This window comes from Triplophysa dalaica, chromosome 16 (assembly GCF_015846415.1).
Source record: "Triplophysa dalaica isolate WHDGS20190420 chromosome 16, ASM1584641v1, whole genome shotgun sequence".
NCBI classification, from domain to species: Eukaryota; Metazoa; Chordata; class Actinopteri; order Cypriniformes; family Nemacheilidae; genus Triplophysa; species Triplophysa dalaica.
The window spans coordinates 10,124,151-10,141,215 of NC_079557.1; the positions used below are offsets into that span (position 1 = coordinate 10,124,151).

Below are 17,065 nucleotides of genomic sequence, written 5' to 3' on the forward strand. Positions count from 1 at the left end.
CATCAATCTGGTGATGTTTATTCTTGGTTACTCTCTTTGTTGAAGCTAACTTATAACTACCGATTTGACTTCTAATGAACCCATTTTGTCTTTTGATTTAGTGGCTGATGATATAAACCATCAAAACTTAAAAGCATTTCAATAATGTTTCTGGGTCATCTGAAGTTCTCGTTCGATAAGTGAGCCGAGGTAAAGTTCGCCCCATGCAATCAGGTCAGCAGAATCCCGCCAGTGACTTTTACAAGCTAATCAGATCAAGAGCATCTTAAATTAAATATGCAAACTAAAAAAGAGATACATTTTTGCTGATGACCATAAATGCAAATGATGAGTCAATTAAATGAAATGTGGAATTAAATTAATAAGTTGAGGAGCCCATCATTAACATGTTTACGAAAGTCTGGGTCCACATTCATTATGCTATCAGGTACATAATAATTTAATGAATGGGGCTAATTAAAATGGGCTCCTTTAAGGGGAATCGGTGGGTTGCGTAAAGGGGTAGACGGAAAGTGGGCTGAGCCCAGCGAGAGATCGCTCCCGTGAGATAATTACTGATCAGACATCTGTTGGTGATGAGACGGTACAAAAATAAAACACTGGGTACTTTTGTAATGTCTACGTTCGGAAAATGCCCCCAACATCTGCTTCCCACTTCCACACAGCGCAAGAAACACAAAAGACTAATAACACAAATCACAGACAAGAAGAACTTTAATTTAATATTGTGAACTTTGAAAAGTTATTTTACAACTTTCATCAAAAATGATAACAATCTATACAGTAGTTTTTGTCTTGAGTTTTCCTATCAATAGAACGGTTCAGTGTGTATCCAGTCAAAAATTAAACGAACAAACAAACAAACAAAGGAATAGGAGGCAGAAAAAGGAGACCAGCTTTTTGGTTTGAGTTCTGTTTCCTATCAAATGCTTGTTGCTTTATCAGAGGCTCATCTTAATCGCCGTGATGGAGCCACTAACAAAGTAATCATTGTGTAACAGCCGCATTTGTAATTAAAATCACATGAAAAGAAAAATCCAGCTTACAACATTAGAGAAGTGGCCAAAACGGGCCTCCATCGTCAGTCCTGTTTGCTTAAAAAGTCCTCACACACATAGACCCCACGCTGGCATATTAAAAGCCACTTTTCATGTTAGATGGCAGAATGCAGACACACGCTACAGAATGACAATACTTAAACAATTCATGAAAGAGCCCTGAAGCTTAAATGTCCACGGTTCCATTGGCGATATTGTTACAAGGCCCGAGAAAGAGAATTGATGTGAGACAGTGTTACAGACTGGGCGTCAGCACCTCTGCCCCTGGGGCGAGGCATTGTGCTAGAATGTTAGTCATCTCGCTTGGGGTGAGAAATGTGTCGACTGTACCTTATAGAGCGCTGTCGAGCACGCAGGGTTACGTGCACCTCCAGCTAAAGTGTAATATCATCAAGGCTTCGTCTTCAGAGCTAATGGTGACACTGTAGAATATGGCTTTTATCTTCCCCCTTAACTTGAACGTGGCGGACATTACTACAACATCATAAATGAAAATAGAAATAAAAGGCAGCGCTTTACTTTAAATGAATGAGAAAGTGCAAACCACACCCCAATGCTGCAACATAAAATCTGAAACATATAGTGTTTCTTCAAATACAAAGTTCCTTCTCATTATCCTTCATACGAACAACTGAAAACTGTCCAAAAAGTCTTTGCTTTTAGGTAAAAATGACCAATTTGTGCTTGTCGCTGTTAACTTGGTGGTGGTTGTGAGATCTGTACAAATGATTGTACGCTTATGGGTTTGCATTGTTAAGGCATCTATACTGCTGGTACTGATATGCGCGAAAGAGAAAATGGAATAGAGAGATCCATAAGCAGGCATAAATAATTAGATAAATAAAAAATAAAAGAAGAAACAGGGAATAAAGTATAATAAAACGTCATAACATCCTTCTAGATTTGACACACAAAATAAAACCATCACTCTCATAGAAGAGCCCATGCATATTATTACAATTGTACAGATTCTGTAAGCCTCGAAGAAAAAAAGATATAGATTTATATATTCATCATATATATATATATATATATATTTATATATTTAAAAAATCTACATAACTAAATGCTGTGAGATGCTACGTTTTTGCCATACATTAAACATTTCCGAAAGGAAAACAATTGCTTTTTAACTTACAAATTATACAAAAATAGACAATGACTTTTTCACGAATAGAACTTAAAAAAATGGAAGCCAAGCAACGTGATACAAAACTTGGACCAAAATGCTGACATGAACAATAAAAACCAGGCTGGGTGATGAAAGTGAACAGATCACAAAAAGCCTTTTAAAATAACTTTAGGGAGAAAAGAAATATACAAAGTCAGGATATACATACATTATTTATATGGATATTTACAGAGATTCCCCTCTTTTGACCAGAATCCATGTTTCTTGTTTGTAGTTTGCTGACGTTGGTGAGATTTTTATAACGTGTTACATGAACTTATTATCAGTGTTGTTAAGCTGCCTTAAGCCGTTTTGAGAAAAATACAAATAAAACAAAGACTTTGGCAACAGAAAGTAAATCTACAAAAATAGACGCCACCAAATTTAGCCAATCGAACTGCTATATGTTGGGTATTTGACACATTTGAAAAGCATTCCACACAGTGCTGTTGAAATAAATTTGCCAAATTCAAGTCATGTCCCTCAAAACAAGCCAAAGAAACACACGGGGGGGTTGTTTTAACAGTCTGCTCTGATACACTTCATTTTACCTACATCCTTCATTAGCGACACAGCAAACAAAACACATCAAATCTATATCACAGTTTAAATTTTTCCATAAACAAAGCAAAACAAAGATAAAAAGTCATCATATGTCATCACATTCTTTGAGCACGCATACAATTCATAAGATTTTAAAAGAACATGTAATGGCAGCTGGGGGCTTTTGTCCTTTTCCTTCAGTACAGTTGTTTGTTTACTGCATATCTCTGCTTATCAAATATTTGTCTTAACATAAATACTTGGATTCATATTTCAACAGGATTAATCTCTTTGAGAAAAGATCTGGGCCTGAGCGAATAGTTCGCTAAAAAATTAGAGCATGACAGCTTTTAATAACTTTTAAATAGCTTTCGTACATCATAACCGTCCCGGCTGGTACCCAGATGCTTCGTGTTTGACTCTTCGCTCGAAAATTATGATACAGAACTGAGTATGGCGAGTATGGTTTAACTTCCAAACAAAACAAACAAAATGATGGCAAACTATTTGTTGGCTTCTCCCTGGGGCAAAAATTCCCTCCTCTTGTTTTCAAGCAGTTGGCCCACATCTTCTCATTTCTGAACTCTGAGATTTGTGTGTCTTGGATTTTGCACAATTTGAAATGTATCTGTTTATATAAAAAAAGCACTGGTCAGTGTTAACAGAGATCTGCGCCATCGCCCATCACTGCTGCACAACAGCCAGCTCTCAAGAAACGTCGCGGCGCACCCACTCCTAAAGTGTCACATTTGTCATACACAATACGGTCCGTAAAAAAGGCATATGATCATTAAATTCATCAAAAAAACCCATAAAATCAAAAGGAGATCCATCCCTCCATTCTGCATGGTTACGTGGGGAAATTTCCTTCTGCAGAGCAGTCCAGAACGTATCTTCAAAACAAAAGAAAACAAACACCTTCTTCCCATAAAAAGAGATTCCTTTTGTTAAAAGGCCTGAGTTTTCGAAAGTTCGGTTTTCTCCTCCACCAGCAACTGCTTTCAGATTCTCTGGCTAGAGCTGATATCAAATGTGCCTCTTTAGCAGCCCAGAAGCCCCTACATAGGAGGAACAATCATCCCTTGGATCACTATTCATGAGAAGATAGACAGAGAGAGAAGAGAAGGGGAATAAGAGAAGGAGAGTAAGCCATGTGATTGTTTGGTTTCATCTGTCATGCAATAATCCCCAAAGAAAAGCTGTTTAAGCATCTGGAGAACATTTCCCACTCAAGCAATATGAACAAACAAGACACAGCCAACCTGGCACAAAGAGAGAAATAGAGGGTGTTTGCAATCTACCTCTGAAATTAACATTTCTTCCATTCAAACCATTCCCTAAACAGTTACTGAGGTGTTGTGCAACAGTATGAAGTTTACTGAAGTGAATACAGGTGGCCCTAGACTCTTAAAAGTTAAGGTGCTTCGTTATGCCATAGAAGAACCATTTGGTCTAAATGGCTCCATAAAGAACCTTAAACATCTGAGGAACTTTTCTGTTTCAAGAAAGGTTTTTTGTGGGTAGAAAGGTTTGTCGGATTATAAAAAGGTAGAAAGAGATGATTCTTTAAAGAACCTTCGACTGAATGTTTATTTGTGGAAACAAAAATGGTTCTTCTATGGCAACACTGTAAGGAACCTTTTAAGCACATTAATTAAATTGTATACAAAGTATTTGGACATTTAAAGCACACTCAAGAATAAATGTATTCATTTTGCATTTTATAATCTGAATAACCTTTGGTGAAACAGAAAGGTTCTTCGGATTTAAAGTTTTTTTGTGGAACCGTTAAGACAAAAAAGTTATTTTATGGGATCATGAAGCACCGTTATTTTTAATAGTGTAGATATTTTAGTTTATAGTGTGTTAGAGATAGAAGAAAAAAAATCATCCAGAAGTTGGCTAAAAATCATTGTACTGAAAAAAGTTTGTTCTGAGAATAGATCTAACATAAATGAAAAAGTGATAATATCATTATTATCTGTCCATGCCCCTAATTTTTTGTGTAATGGCGTAGACTTAACTGTCCAAAAAACTGTGTACTGTATATGGAAATAAATAAAAAAAGAGGCACTTCGGATAAAACAAAAGACATGGAAGACATGGAAGACAATACACATGGATCACATCTAAACAAACAGACTATGGCTTTGGGTAAATTATGGCTTCAATCAGCTGAAGAAGGAGGGACAAAGAAAGTCTAAATGAAAGCAATAACATGTTAAGGGGACCCTGATCCTGTTCAGGCGTAATTCTCCAGGCTTTCGTTCACGGCGAAGTTGTACATTAATCACAAGGATGTACAATTCCCAGAGAGTGGTTGAGAATAATCTTTATTCTGTATGATCCAGGGAGGTTGCAGGTCCTCTGTGTTTAATTGGAGTCATTGTCAGGATAAATAGTGACTTGCTTTACAGGCTGTATATCAGTCTTCCCATCAGGGAGCCATTATATGAACAATTCATCAATCCAATTAGTGATAACACTATAGGACGGCTTTGCAACGCATTAGCTAATGCTTCTCTCCCTTGAGGACAAAGCGGTATAGGTTTGGAGGAGACGTACGGGATATTATTACAGTCAAAGGATGAGACTTTGGGTAAGAGTGTACATTTTTACATTTACGCATTTGGCTGACGCTTTTATCCAAAGCACCTTACATTGCTTTATCCTATACATTTTACATAGGTATTTGCAATTCCCTGGGCTCGAACCCACAACCTTGCGTTGTTAACCAAATATTTTTAAGGGGTACTATCCCTTTAAGAAACAATTACTTCTAAACACAAACCTTAAAATTATTGTAATAGGTTTGATCTAATATATTCCAAAGACTTCAGTCATTTTGAATAACACATCTGCCCTGAATAAAACTAGTATATTTGTATTTATTATTATTTGATGAAACCTTTTTTTACAGTGCCTTTGCATTTCTACGAGCGCCTGAGTGTTTATTGCTTGAGCCTATGGGGACTGACACACATTTTTGCGAACATCATTTTTACAAGACAATTACAAACAAACAGCGACACTAATAAAATGTGCTCGCACTGTATACACAGCCTGACCCAAATTAACTTGGTTGCCAACACTTAAACAAAAATAGCTTCAGCTTAGATTAATAATTTTTGTTCTCAAACATTAAGCAACTGTACGTTCAGTCCAACATTTGTCTCCGCTTTATTCATTATTGGCCGAGAGAGAAACTCCCATGAGCACCGAGAAGCGTTTCTCTCTCCATTCCTCAGCAGGCCACATCACTGTACCAGATTTTTCATGTAACATATTGGCTTCCTATTGATTTCCTCTCTCTGGTCTCTCATCTCTAATTCCTGGGTTATTTCCTGAGTGTCTCTTCCTCATTTGGAATGGAGAAAAAAAATGAGCGGTGACCGGCAATCGGTCATCAGGTCAGAGTGCCGAGTGCGTATCAACACACGGAAAGGAAGCACTCCACACTCGCAGATAAGGAATGTCTGCCTCAAACACTCAATTACTTTTATATTGTCTCAGTGTGATGTCGAGATATTTAAGATCAGCGCTCAGGGCAAAATGCTACATAGAGAGTTGCTGTCATGAATATTGGGAAGATGATAATGTTATTGTTTCAGATAACAGAAAAAGTATGTTGCTATTGACATCAGACAGTAATACAGTTGTGGGGTTCCTTTTATGTGTCCTATTGGTCTCACGTAATCTGCCAGGGAAAGTCTGGGTTACATTTCACCCTAACACCATAAATTGTTTCATAAGAAAAAATTTGATGTATTAATCGGGATTAATCGATTCCAATTTTTTTTATACATTATACAGTATATATGTGTTATATGTAAATATAAATGTATATGTATATATAAATGCACAAACATCCATGTAAATATAACAAATATTAACATACATACATATACTGTACATTTATATTAGAATATAATTGATATTATGTATAAAAATGTATATCTATTGAATATATGCTTGCATGTTTGTATATTTATATATACATATAAATATACAAGCCACACACAAAAATATAATAAAAACATATATAATATCGTAAATTACTAATATAGTAACTTCATGAGTTTCACCCTTTTATAAATTTATAATAAAATTGAATGTTAACTGACTTATGTTTTGTTAACTGACAGAACTCTTTGTATACTGCACCCACAGCCGCAGCTAAACCATGATAGGAGCTGGCACGGAAAACAGGAAGTCAGACAGGAAATGAAACGCATGTGGCAAGCATTCAACGACAAACAGCTGGCCCCGGTGAGTGAGCATGAGGAGGACGAGGCAGTATGAAGAGGATGCGCTGACAGCCTCGCTGACGGATGGGTTAATGGATAGATAGAGAAGATGATGAAGAAAGAGTGTAAGACAGGTGTAACGTACTTCAGGAAAAGGCCAGTCCCTGCAGGGAGCTGGCGTTGGAGTACTTGCTAGAGTCCACAAAGGATTGATCTACTGGAAGCAGAGTGAGGGAGCAGAGGGACGGGGGAGGAAGATGAAGGAAACAGAAAGAGAGAGAGTTATTTCTTTAGTGCAAAAAAGAGGAGCAAACGTACAAACAGATTATCACAAGTCCGGACAAAATGACATCTGTCTGAGTGTTAGACGGGTGTCAATCAAGACATTTTAAAAAGAAATGCAGGTCTGAGGGGAGAGCTTGCACAGGACGCATTATTGTGTGCACAATGTTTGGATTTCAAAAAAATTGTTTTTGACACACGGTTCCTAATATACTGTAAACGCTGCTTGTCTATATAGACTGTATTTAAAAAGCTTATCCTTCAGACATGATCATTGCTTTACAACTGACATCTCTGTGCTCAACTATTTCAACTTGTATCTTTCAAACACACAAACACTGGAAAACATGTGAAGGTTAGGAGAGGTCTGTCCGGTCTATGTTTACTAAACAACGATAAAGCACAGAATGCGTCCTGTGAGAATGGCCCCTTTACCTGCACAGAAATAATCGACAGCACTGGCTACCAGTATTGTAACCAAAACCAAAATACAGAAGCACCTGTTTATTTTGTGTTGGATATTTAAGGGCAATTTTCACACGTCTGATGGATATTCGGCTGTTTCGCTCACCTTGGAGGCCATTTCCATTGGCACTGGTGCAGGTAGGGGGCGGTGAGGCCTGGGGCCGTACGACGGGAGCAAAAGCGCTTTTCTGTTTAACTGCGGACACCATGTTGGCCGGGGAGAAAGAGAAGATGCCCGAGGAGCTGCTGCAGTTGGAGGGAAGACTGGTGGAGGAGGCCATAGTGGGACTGGAAGGAACGACTGATGAGGAGAATGAGAAGTGTGAAGAGAAGTGAGAGGTGAGAACATACTTCACAGTCCTACAACATGCAGACAGCAGAGACAGACTGGACACCTTAGGCAAACACACCGTGAAAATGTTGTTCATGAAAACAAAAGGGTCAAATCAGTTTGAAGTGATATTTGTAACAATTGCAGATTATAATATTTTGTAAGGTGACCTGATAAAGTAAATTAAAAATATTGAATATGGATAAGTAATGTGAAAATGAATAGAATATTAAAACAATATTGTTTTATGAGGTACTGTTACAAATAAAAAAACAATACAGGAATTTAGAGGACTAAATAAAAGTATATTTATATTAATCTTTGTTCACATAAGGTTCATTTCATAAAATTGATGGTTCCTGGTCACAGAACATAAAGGACCCTCCCCTGTCCCAACCCCACCGCTTCTCCTTTTGTCTAGTAATACACTAAGAGCATTTTCCCCCTCAACGATTTTACAATTACTACTGTCGTATTTCTGCCACTCTTTTATTTCCTGTCCTACTTTTATTGTTGTTATTATTCCACACTTAAATTTTATGGCACTCCTCCAAGTAAATTCTCCTGATAGTGTCATAATCCATTTATGAAGGCCTAACTAATCAATTAATGAAAATTGGAGCCTACAAAGCCCACTCTCTCACATTGATTGAAAGTGTCAGCGTGGAGTCAGTGAGCCTGTTAAAATACTTGTTAACATCTCGGAATCAAAGTAGCGAAGTTGAATTGCTTCTCCTGCAATTAGTTTATTGATTTAATTAAGACGTTTTAATTTAGAAGCCGCACTAGAAGATTGGTGTTATACGAATGGCTAAGCATTATAGACAGGCTCTGATCATGTCTGAAGACAAGAAAGGGTGGGGGGATTTAATTTCACCTCTTAAAGAAACAGACATAATAACAGAGATTGCTGTGTGGCTCTCTCAGGATTCAAACATCTTTTGACAAATACATTTTTAGGATTTTTTACTGTAATTTTAGACCACAGTATAAGCATTTTTGTAATTTAAGTATTTGCATTCATAAATTTCCTCACACCCCACAGTGCCTGACTTCTCATTGATACAATTTTGTCGATTTGACAATGTATAATAATACATTAATACATTTGCCTGTGTATTTTAATTTAGCCTCTCGAAGGCTGAAACATATTTCTGGTTGGAACTACTGCCTACTGACTGATTTCTATATGCAAATAATCCTAATATGTTTTTACCAGCTAAGCCTTTTAAAAAAAGAAAAAAGAGAGCGAAAAAAGAAGGAGAGAAACAGGAGATGTTCATTACTCACTGGCATAAGGAGAGTTAGCAGCAGAGCCGTTGAGGAAGTTTGGTGATCCCCCCAACGTGTTCATGCCTGTGTTACCGTATCCATTCATACTGGTGGAGACGGTACTGTAGCTGCTCTGTTGGGGTGTTGAGCTCGGCACATAACCGTGAGGAGAAACACTGCTCGTGTTTCGACTGAAACCTGAAACATAAACACAGAATCGCATGAGAATCAGATGAGAGAAACAACAGGTCAATTTTAATATAAAAAGGACACATTACAGTTTCTGTATGGAATAGGCACCTGCTGAAATAAATTAGAAGATCTGATGACAAGTGGTCAGACAGATTTTAGTTTGACCTAAAAGTATCATGTATTGTGATCAGATTTGTGATCTCATGATTTCTATTGATGTCAGAGAAGTTCTATGGAGTCTTGTGCATGCATACGTATGGGACGGATGTATGAAACACATCACATCATTCACAGTACACTGTGTGTTTTCAAACCTTCCAAATGTGATAAAAGCGATCAGATTTTTAAAGGTCATGTTTACAAAATCACTGGCCACTCAAGATCAGATCAGCCAAAACAGATATTAACGCCACAAGTCTAAAATTAAAATGAATCTACTGCTTTTCAGAAAGTGCTTGTTAAAACAAACGCATGTGTCAGTATGATACAGGAGGCAAAGAGGATATAAGGAGACTATATGGACTATAAATATGCATCAGAATATTAAACGCTGACATGGGTGAAAGCAGCAGGAAGTTCTCGCTGCAGGAGTCCCTGCCGTCTGGTTCAAAGGCAGCGCACATCTTTGCACTGCTTACTATTCATTCTTCCTTTTATCACAGCGCTGATAGATTACTGCTGACTTTACACAAATCATTCACTGTCACAGAGGCAGAGGAGTGCTGAGGTAACAGAGCCTGGAGGTTCAGGGAACATTGCTGAAAGGTTGTATCTGTCTGTACACTGTCTATCTCTGTCATCTTCGCCCACTTCCCTTTGCACCACGTTCTTTCTTTCTGCAGCTGTGCCTTGTTTTGTACGCACAAATGTGTGAAAAACTGCATGTTTGTTAAATGGACTCTCACCCTGATTGGCTGCTTGTGTGGACTCAGACACATTGACTGCGAGCTGGCTGTGGAAAGAGTTCACTCCCATCATGCCCGTGTGCACTGAGTTGTTGGCCAAACCCTGCAGCTGGTTGTGACTCCGTGGGACGTTGTAGAGCGCTTCTGCGATATCGGCTGCTCTTTTCAGAATGATCTCCTGTGGGGATCAATGCAGCAAGGATTAGATAGATGACATAATTAGAGGGACGATAATAAGAAAATGAGTGGCCGAATAATGAAATGAAGCAACGGGGCAACTTGGGAAATTATGATTTAATAGGACATAGTCGTATATGTAAATATGCAATAGTTCAGATATGAGCTTTAAGGTGCCTGGGTGATGGTATGGAAATAGACTTTATTGTACACTAAGGGACTCTATAGTGCTGTGAGCATCGGGATACGTTGTTGTTATATTAATAAGTAAATAACAATATCACGCAAAACATCCATGACAATAAAATCATTGTAACTCAATTGATATACATAATGAAAAGCCTTATAAAGCAAATGAAAAGTTTAGATCCAAAATTTGATAATAAATCAAAAAAGGTTTTTTATTGTGCATGCCAATTAATATCAAGTGCAGTTGGTTTTTTTTATTCGATTTGTAATAACTGAAAAAAATACAGCTAACAAACACAATAAAAATATGATAACATAACAAAAAGCATGATATTAGATTCGTTTAAACAAATCTCATTTTGGAACCAAACTCTTCATATATACAGGCCCATTATACACCATAAGAGAAAAACAGATATACACCCAATAGCACCTTTTTTATATTTTTTATATTTTATCTGCACTGTATTTTGTAATATTTAAACAGAAACAGGTATGAAATATTTCTCAAAATCTTTGCATGGACAGTACAAAACATCAACGCATCTGTTGACAGAACGAGTCAATGCACTATTTACACTAAAAAACTAAAACTATACTCAATCTGGTATAGAATGAAATGCTCATCATTTGGGGTTGATGGGGGAGGACTGCACGTAGTGGCGGGTCAAATCATAATTCAGCCTCATAAAGATGACAAGAGCATGTGTGTGAGGGGATAGGGGTTCCAGTGAGGGAGCTCTCTGAGTGGTTTGTGCACTGGCCAGCCTAAATAATTCAGCACGGCTGCTCTCCTGCTCAACCCTGCAATCGATGAGCATGTGCCCTCCATTCTCAGTTCATAACTGATATAACATTGAAGATGCCCTTGTGCTCTTCCTAACCAATGAGAATGAGCTCTTGAGGAATTACATTGGGGGATTCATGTTGAGGGAATATTACAGATGACAATCTTAAAGCTCAGAAATGGTTTTAAGTGCTAACGAAGGATTATTTTTTAAACCCATTTACACTTATTTTGTACACTGTTTGTATAACACAAAGTTCTTAGAGTCATGTACGCTATACTTAAGTGAGTGTTTATGGCTAGATGAGGAATTGTTCACCTAAAATGAGAATTCTATCATCATTTACTCACCCTCTTTTGATTTCAAACACGCATGACGTTCATTCGACTGTAAACACAAGATGGTATTTTGAAAAATGTTGGTATCCTAAATTGCTGGAACCCATTTACTTCTATTCTGAAGATAAAACCAGTGCAATTCAATGGGTACTGCCGTTGTTCAGATACCAACATTCTTCTAAATATCTTCATTTGTGTTCTACAGACGAAAGAAAGTCATACAGGTTTGAAATGACAAGAGACAAATATGACAAAATTCTCATTATTGGGTGAACTATTCCTTTAAGGAGAACCAAAATATGTAGTGATGCAGGTGCACGTTGCCATAGTATTTGCTTGTATCTTACCTGATTATTGTGTGGCATCCCATACAAAGCTTCAACGAGGTCTGCTGCCCTCTTCAGAATCACCTCCTACGTGAGAAAAGATGAAAGGAGGCACTTTAGCTCACCATCTCTCACAGTACATCAATAACACAAACTCCATTTTGTAATCGCCTTGATTGATTCAATTAACCAATGCACTACATTCAACTTTCATGTCTGCCTTGTCACTTGGCACAAAGTCGCCACCCAAAGGAACTTACAGTACATTTATTAAAAGGACAGTCCCTCAAGTACAATCGTGGTTAAGTGTCTTGCTAAAGGGCACAACGGTAACAGGAGATTACAGCAACCCTGTAGCAGTTCATAGATCCCCCTGTCAGGTTTTGAACATGTGACCTTTGGGTTGATCGTCTAGAGCTTCACGCAACACCCCTAACACAAACATTTGGACGTATAGTCATACAAGAACCCTTGTGCGTCATCTACTGTACTGTAGATCTTCTTACTATTATTATTATAAATACATAATACATGAACACAAACACATTTAAAGCAAATACATGCATGTTTGCCCATGCAAACGACTTCTCCGCAGGAGAGCACTATTTGCATTCTAGGTAATCGACTTTCACACCCGTAACAAAAACCTATTTATTACAATCCCTTTACGCATTAAACATTTATATACAGTGTTTTTACTCTGTGTATTCATTTTATTTCCTCTAACCTCTCTCTTCACCTCTCTTTTTAAACCCTGAAGCACCAGTGGCACCCTTTTGAAAAGTTAATGTGCTGAGGAAATAAGCTCGCAGCGCGAGAACCAGAAAATTGTTCTCACCCTCCGTGTGTAACCCTCGCTGCGAACAAGCCCCCGAGCATGTGTGCCTGCCTGCCAGCCGACATATTGCCTTTCAATCAGACCCCCGCCCCTCCATCCCCCCACCCCCGGTGGCCCCAGACGCAACTCACAGACACGAACATGACGAGGGGGTCAGCAAAGCAATAAAGATTTTTAGTGCGCTGTCCAAGGTGCTAAATTCACTCAATAATGGGAGCTCTGGCACTGCGTTAACCCCTCGTTAGGGGTGCTTTGCGGGGGAGGCGCCCGTCTCGGCTCGCCCGGGCTTGGGCTGGGTGATTGAGAGAAGCGAGGGAGCCTGGGGAGGCCTAAAGTGGTGCTTTAGTATGGATGTGTGACTCCGACGGGCTCTCTCCTCCTTTACCCTCTCTCAGTACTGGATGGAGAAGGAACATAAGGGATGAGAAGCATTAGTCCATGGCTGTGTCCCCCGCTGCACCAGCACAGTGTCATCTATTCAGTGTAGCTCTATACTCGTTCTTAGTTGTATTTCTCTCGCGCTTTTGCTCGCTCTCTTTCCTTTGTTGGAAGGTCTCGTCCCTAGCTATCGATCTTCCGTCATTACCATATTGGGGGGTGAGGGTGGGGGGTGGGTGATCTGTTGAGAGGGCAAATCCAATAAGGAAGGGGCCAAAAGTTTGTCCAGATAAACAAATAAATGCTATTAGTGCCGGCCGTGTGTGGTGGCCCTGTGTCTGGAAGCACAGCCCATTTCCTGGGCGAATATCAGGGCTTCCAGTAAGGGCTGAGCAGAGAGCCAGGAGCGGTAAACAGGAAAGAAACCTGATCTTGGATATGCACGTCTGTATAGCTGTCTATCAGTCAGAGGCATCATAACGCGGATTCGTCCCTCCCCCATCTCTCCAACCCCTTCGTTCTGCAATACAGCTGAAATCAGGACGGCCGTGAGCTATGAGGACTATATGAGCGTCCCTTTAACTAAGACAGGTGTTTTTCAGATTTGTTTCCAACGGGAAAGCTGAGACGTATGTATATACATTCGTCGTAATACATACACAAGCACATATAAATGTGAACGAGCAAACAACCTCAGGCGTAATGTTTCGAAGATGTATAATATCAAATAGCCACACAGCAGCAGTGCCCGACCTCCACATTAATGTGCTTCGGACATTGAATCTGTTCCTGTGTGTAAATTATGGTGGCTAGTAATATGATATACATTCATTAGGAAGGGGACTGCTGAAAAATGAAATAAGGCCCAGGTCACATCTGGAATGTTAAGGCAATGGCGTCTGCTCATTTACAAGGAAGCCAGGCCTGTAAAAACATGACAAATCTATTCCTGTGCTTGTTCATTTGCAATTTTATCATCTCCTAATGTTCTATTAGAGCAGTAATACCAGCAGGGTCACTGTCGTCGCTCATGCAGAAAGGAGCGCGTGATGATGTCATACTTCCTGTTCTGCTCCTCCGACCTCATGGACTGCTATGGTCTTGTTGAGGTTCTGATTTTATTAGCTTAACTGTGGTCTGTCCCAATTAAAGCTAGAAATGACGCAAAACAAAAATATTCTCACACAGACTATTTAGGATTTTATCTCAAGTATGTTCTTTGAAAAAATGTATTAGTAAAGAAATGTTTGATTGCGGTGAAAGTTATGGACATGGTGATAAATTACTTTTACACGATACATTTTTTTATGGTTTATGTTCATTTCACTGTTTTGTTTAGATTAGATTATCAAAGTTTTTATAAATCTTATAATTTTGAAATTTAAATGTGACCTTAATTTAACGATAAGAAAAGCCATCCCACAAATGCCGACACAGAGTGCATACAATTCAAACTAAATCCAAGCCTGCTGTATATACTGAATAATCTGTTCAAGCTAACCACACAGACTCATATGCCTCTATCTGTTTGCATTAACGGTAAATGCTCGGATCAAACATTGACCACACTGGTGTGTAATGTCATGCCATTTACACCCATCATAGCTGCAATCCATTTTGATGAATGGGGGCTATCATATAGTGAAGCATTTCTTATCCTTACAATAATCTAATCTTCAATTTCAAAAACACCATTTGTCGCGGATGTAAGAGATAAGATACTCTCAGCTGTGAGACAATAAAATTTTGACTATTCCCAGAAAGAATGTGTCAGGTTGTAATCTGATGTAAACATCAGATCTGTATGGTGGAATTAGTCATTGGGAAGCATGAGGTCACTCTGATTTGTTAATCAGAAACATGTTTTTGTGGTATTATATAAAATGGATCATTCCCACTCTGAATCAGGATAGATTCAAATACCCACCTGTCTATATTATGCAAGTTTCTATAGAAACCATTCAGTGGCTCCATCAACTTTGCTTACTTATCTGATTATTATTAATAATGAACTGTTTACTGAACAGTATTAACATTATGTTATAATCAACAATACAAAACAAACAAAATGTCATTAGTTAAATAATATGTCACTGCAACATATCTTATCAATATTTACATACACATTAACAATAATACATATTTATGAAATGAACAGACTACATCAGGTCAAGCCATAGCTTTCAGTATGTAGTATGGGCTTCTCATGCTGAATGTTTATACATCACCTCAAAACAAGTGTCCAATGACTGGATCGTATTGGGTGGTCACGGTGAAGTAGAGCAGCATGTCCATTCCATGCGTATATGAGCACAGCTGATGCACAGTTCTTTGACTTTTGCTAATTTGGCTTATCCACCATGCTTATCTAACAAAAATCAAATATCCTTAGTCTCTCTCTCTCCCCATCACCCTCCCCCCCCCCATGTCTTCCATCCATCAATATCTGCCCATCATATATATCAGTCACTGTGCTCTTTAACTAATGTGGCTTCATTGCATAATTCATATTCTCTCTGGAACTGAAAGGTTACTGTCTGAAAGTCAATAATAACCTGTCTATCTGAACAGGAACAGGACTGAACGCAGCCACCAAAATTTCAAGACCCGAGGAACGCATCATTTCCTTATCAATGATCAAAATAACAAAAAGTACCAATGGCCAAGTTTCACTAGAGTTTAAGACAGGTACAGTTTATATATATTTAAGAATAGGACATATTATGGATAAAGGTAAGACCACTACGCTACCAAGGAACACAAGGTTTTTCCTGGAAGCACAGATTGAATTCTAGACCGTGTGGAGGAGCCAAAGAAGGATCAGGTGGATGTGAAGTGACAAGGAAAATGTGGGAAACAAACGCCGGTAGAGGAAACGGAGAGAGCAAACAAGGCCAAAGTATAGTTGTGCTGAACACGGGCCAGGTGCATTGATAGATTCTGTTGCGTCTGTAAAGGTAAAAAAAGCTCCCTAAGCAATTAGGAACTTCCTTGTTAACAAATCCTCTTAGAGGCACTAAAAATCTGCCTTTCTTTATATGTTTTGAGCACTGTTATTTAGAAATGAAGTCTGATACTGAAGCAAAAATAGTTTTTTTTTTATGAAAGTGGTTGTCAACAGTGGCACGACCCTCTAGGGGGCCTGTGGCTGTACTGCAGGCGGTCTGGATATCACCCGCTGATTAACAAAAAAGTAATAAAAACCATTATGAAGCAAAATAATAACATTAAGTGGTAAATTTTATGTTTTAGCCACGTATTGAGTTTTCTTAATTCCATTTAAATATGATAAATTAAAAGCATATATTAAAATGAAAACAATAAAAATAAGATGATGATTATAAGCCAAGCCTAAAATTATAAGCCAGGCATAAAATGCAAAATAATTTAATGCATGTAACATAGGTCCCTGCTTCTTGATCTTTTAATCCATTAAAGGGGGCTTGTGGCCTAAAAAAGGTTGAAGACCCCTGCATGTTCACTCCTCATGATGACATGAACACTTTCTGTTTGTTCAATTTCGTTATCACCGGTACCAGCGTTTGTCGATAAAGCTGTTATTAGA

General features: G+C 38.4%; 1 protein-coding gene across 3 annotated transcripts in view; it reads right to left on the reverse strand.

Moving 5' to 3' along the window:
* Window positions 1-696: 696 nt before the first annotated feature.
* ebf1a (EBF transcription factor 1a) overlaps window positions 697-17,065 on the reverse strand; it is a 107,617-nt gene continuing 91,248 nt past the window's right edge. Inside the window, exons 12-17 of one of the 3 annotated variants that reach the window (XM_056769501.1) lie at window positions 12,306-12,371; window positions 10,467-10,644; window positions 9,388-9,567; window positions 7,873-8,067; window positions 7,165-7,233; window positions 697-3,862 (exon numbers count right to left, since the gene is read on the reverse strand). In XM_056769501.1, coding sequence (XP_056625479.1) covers window positions 7,166-7,233; window positions 7,873-8,067; window positions 9,388-9,567; window positions 10,467-10,644; window positions 12,306-12,371 — 687 coding nt within the window. In that variant the 3' untranslated portion in view covers window positions 697-3,862; window position 7,165. Of the gene's footprint in view, window positions 3,863-7,164; window positions 7,237-7,872; window positions 8,068-9,387; window positions 9,568-10,466; window positions 10,645-12,305; window positions 12,372-17,065 lie in introns of all 3 variants that reach the window. The other 2 variants (XM_056769500.1, XM_056769502.1) reach the window with 2 other exon arrangements.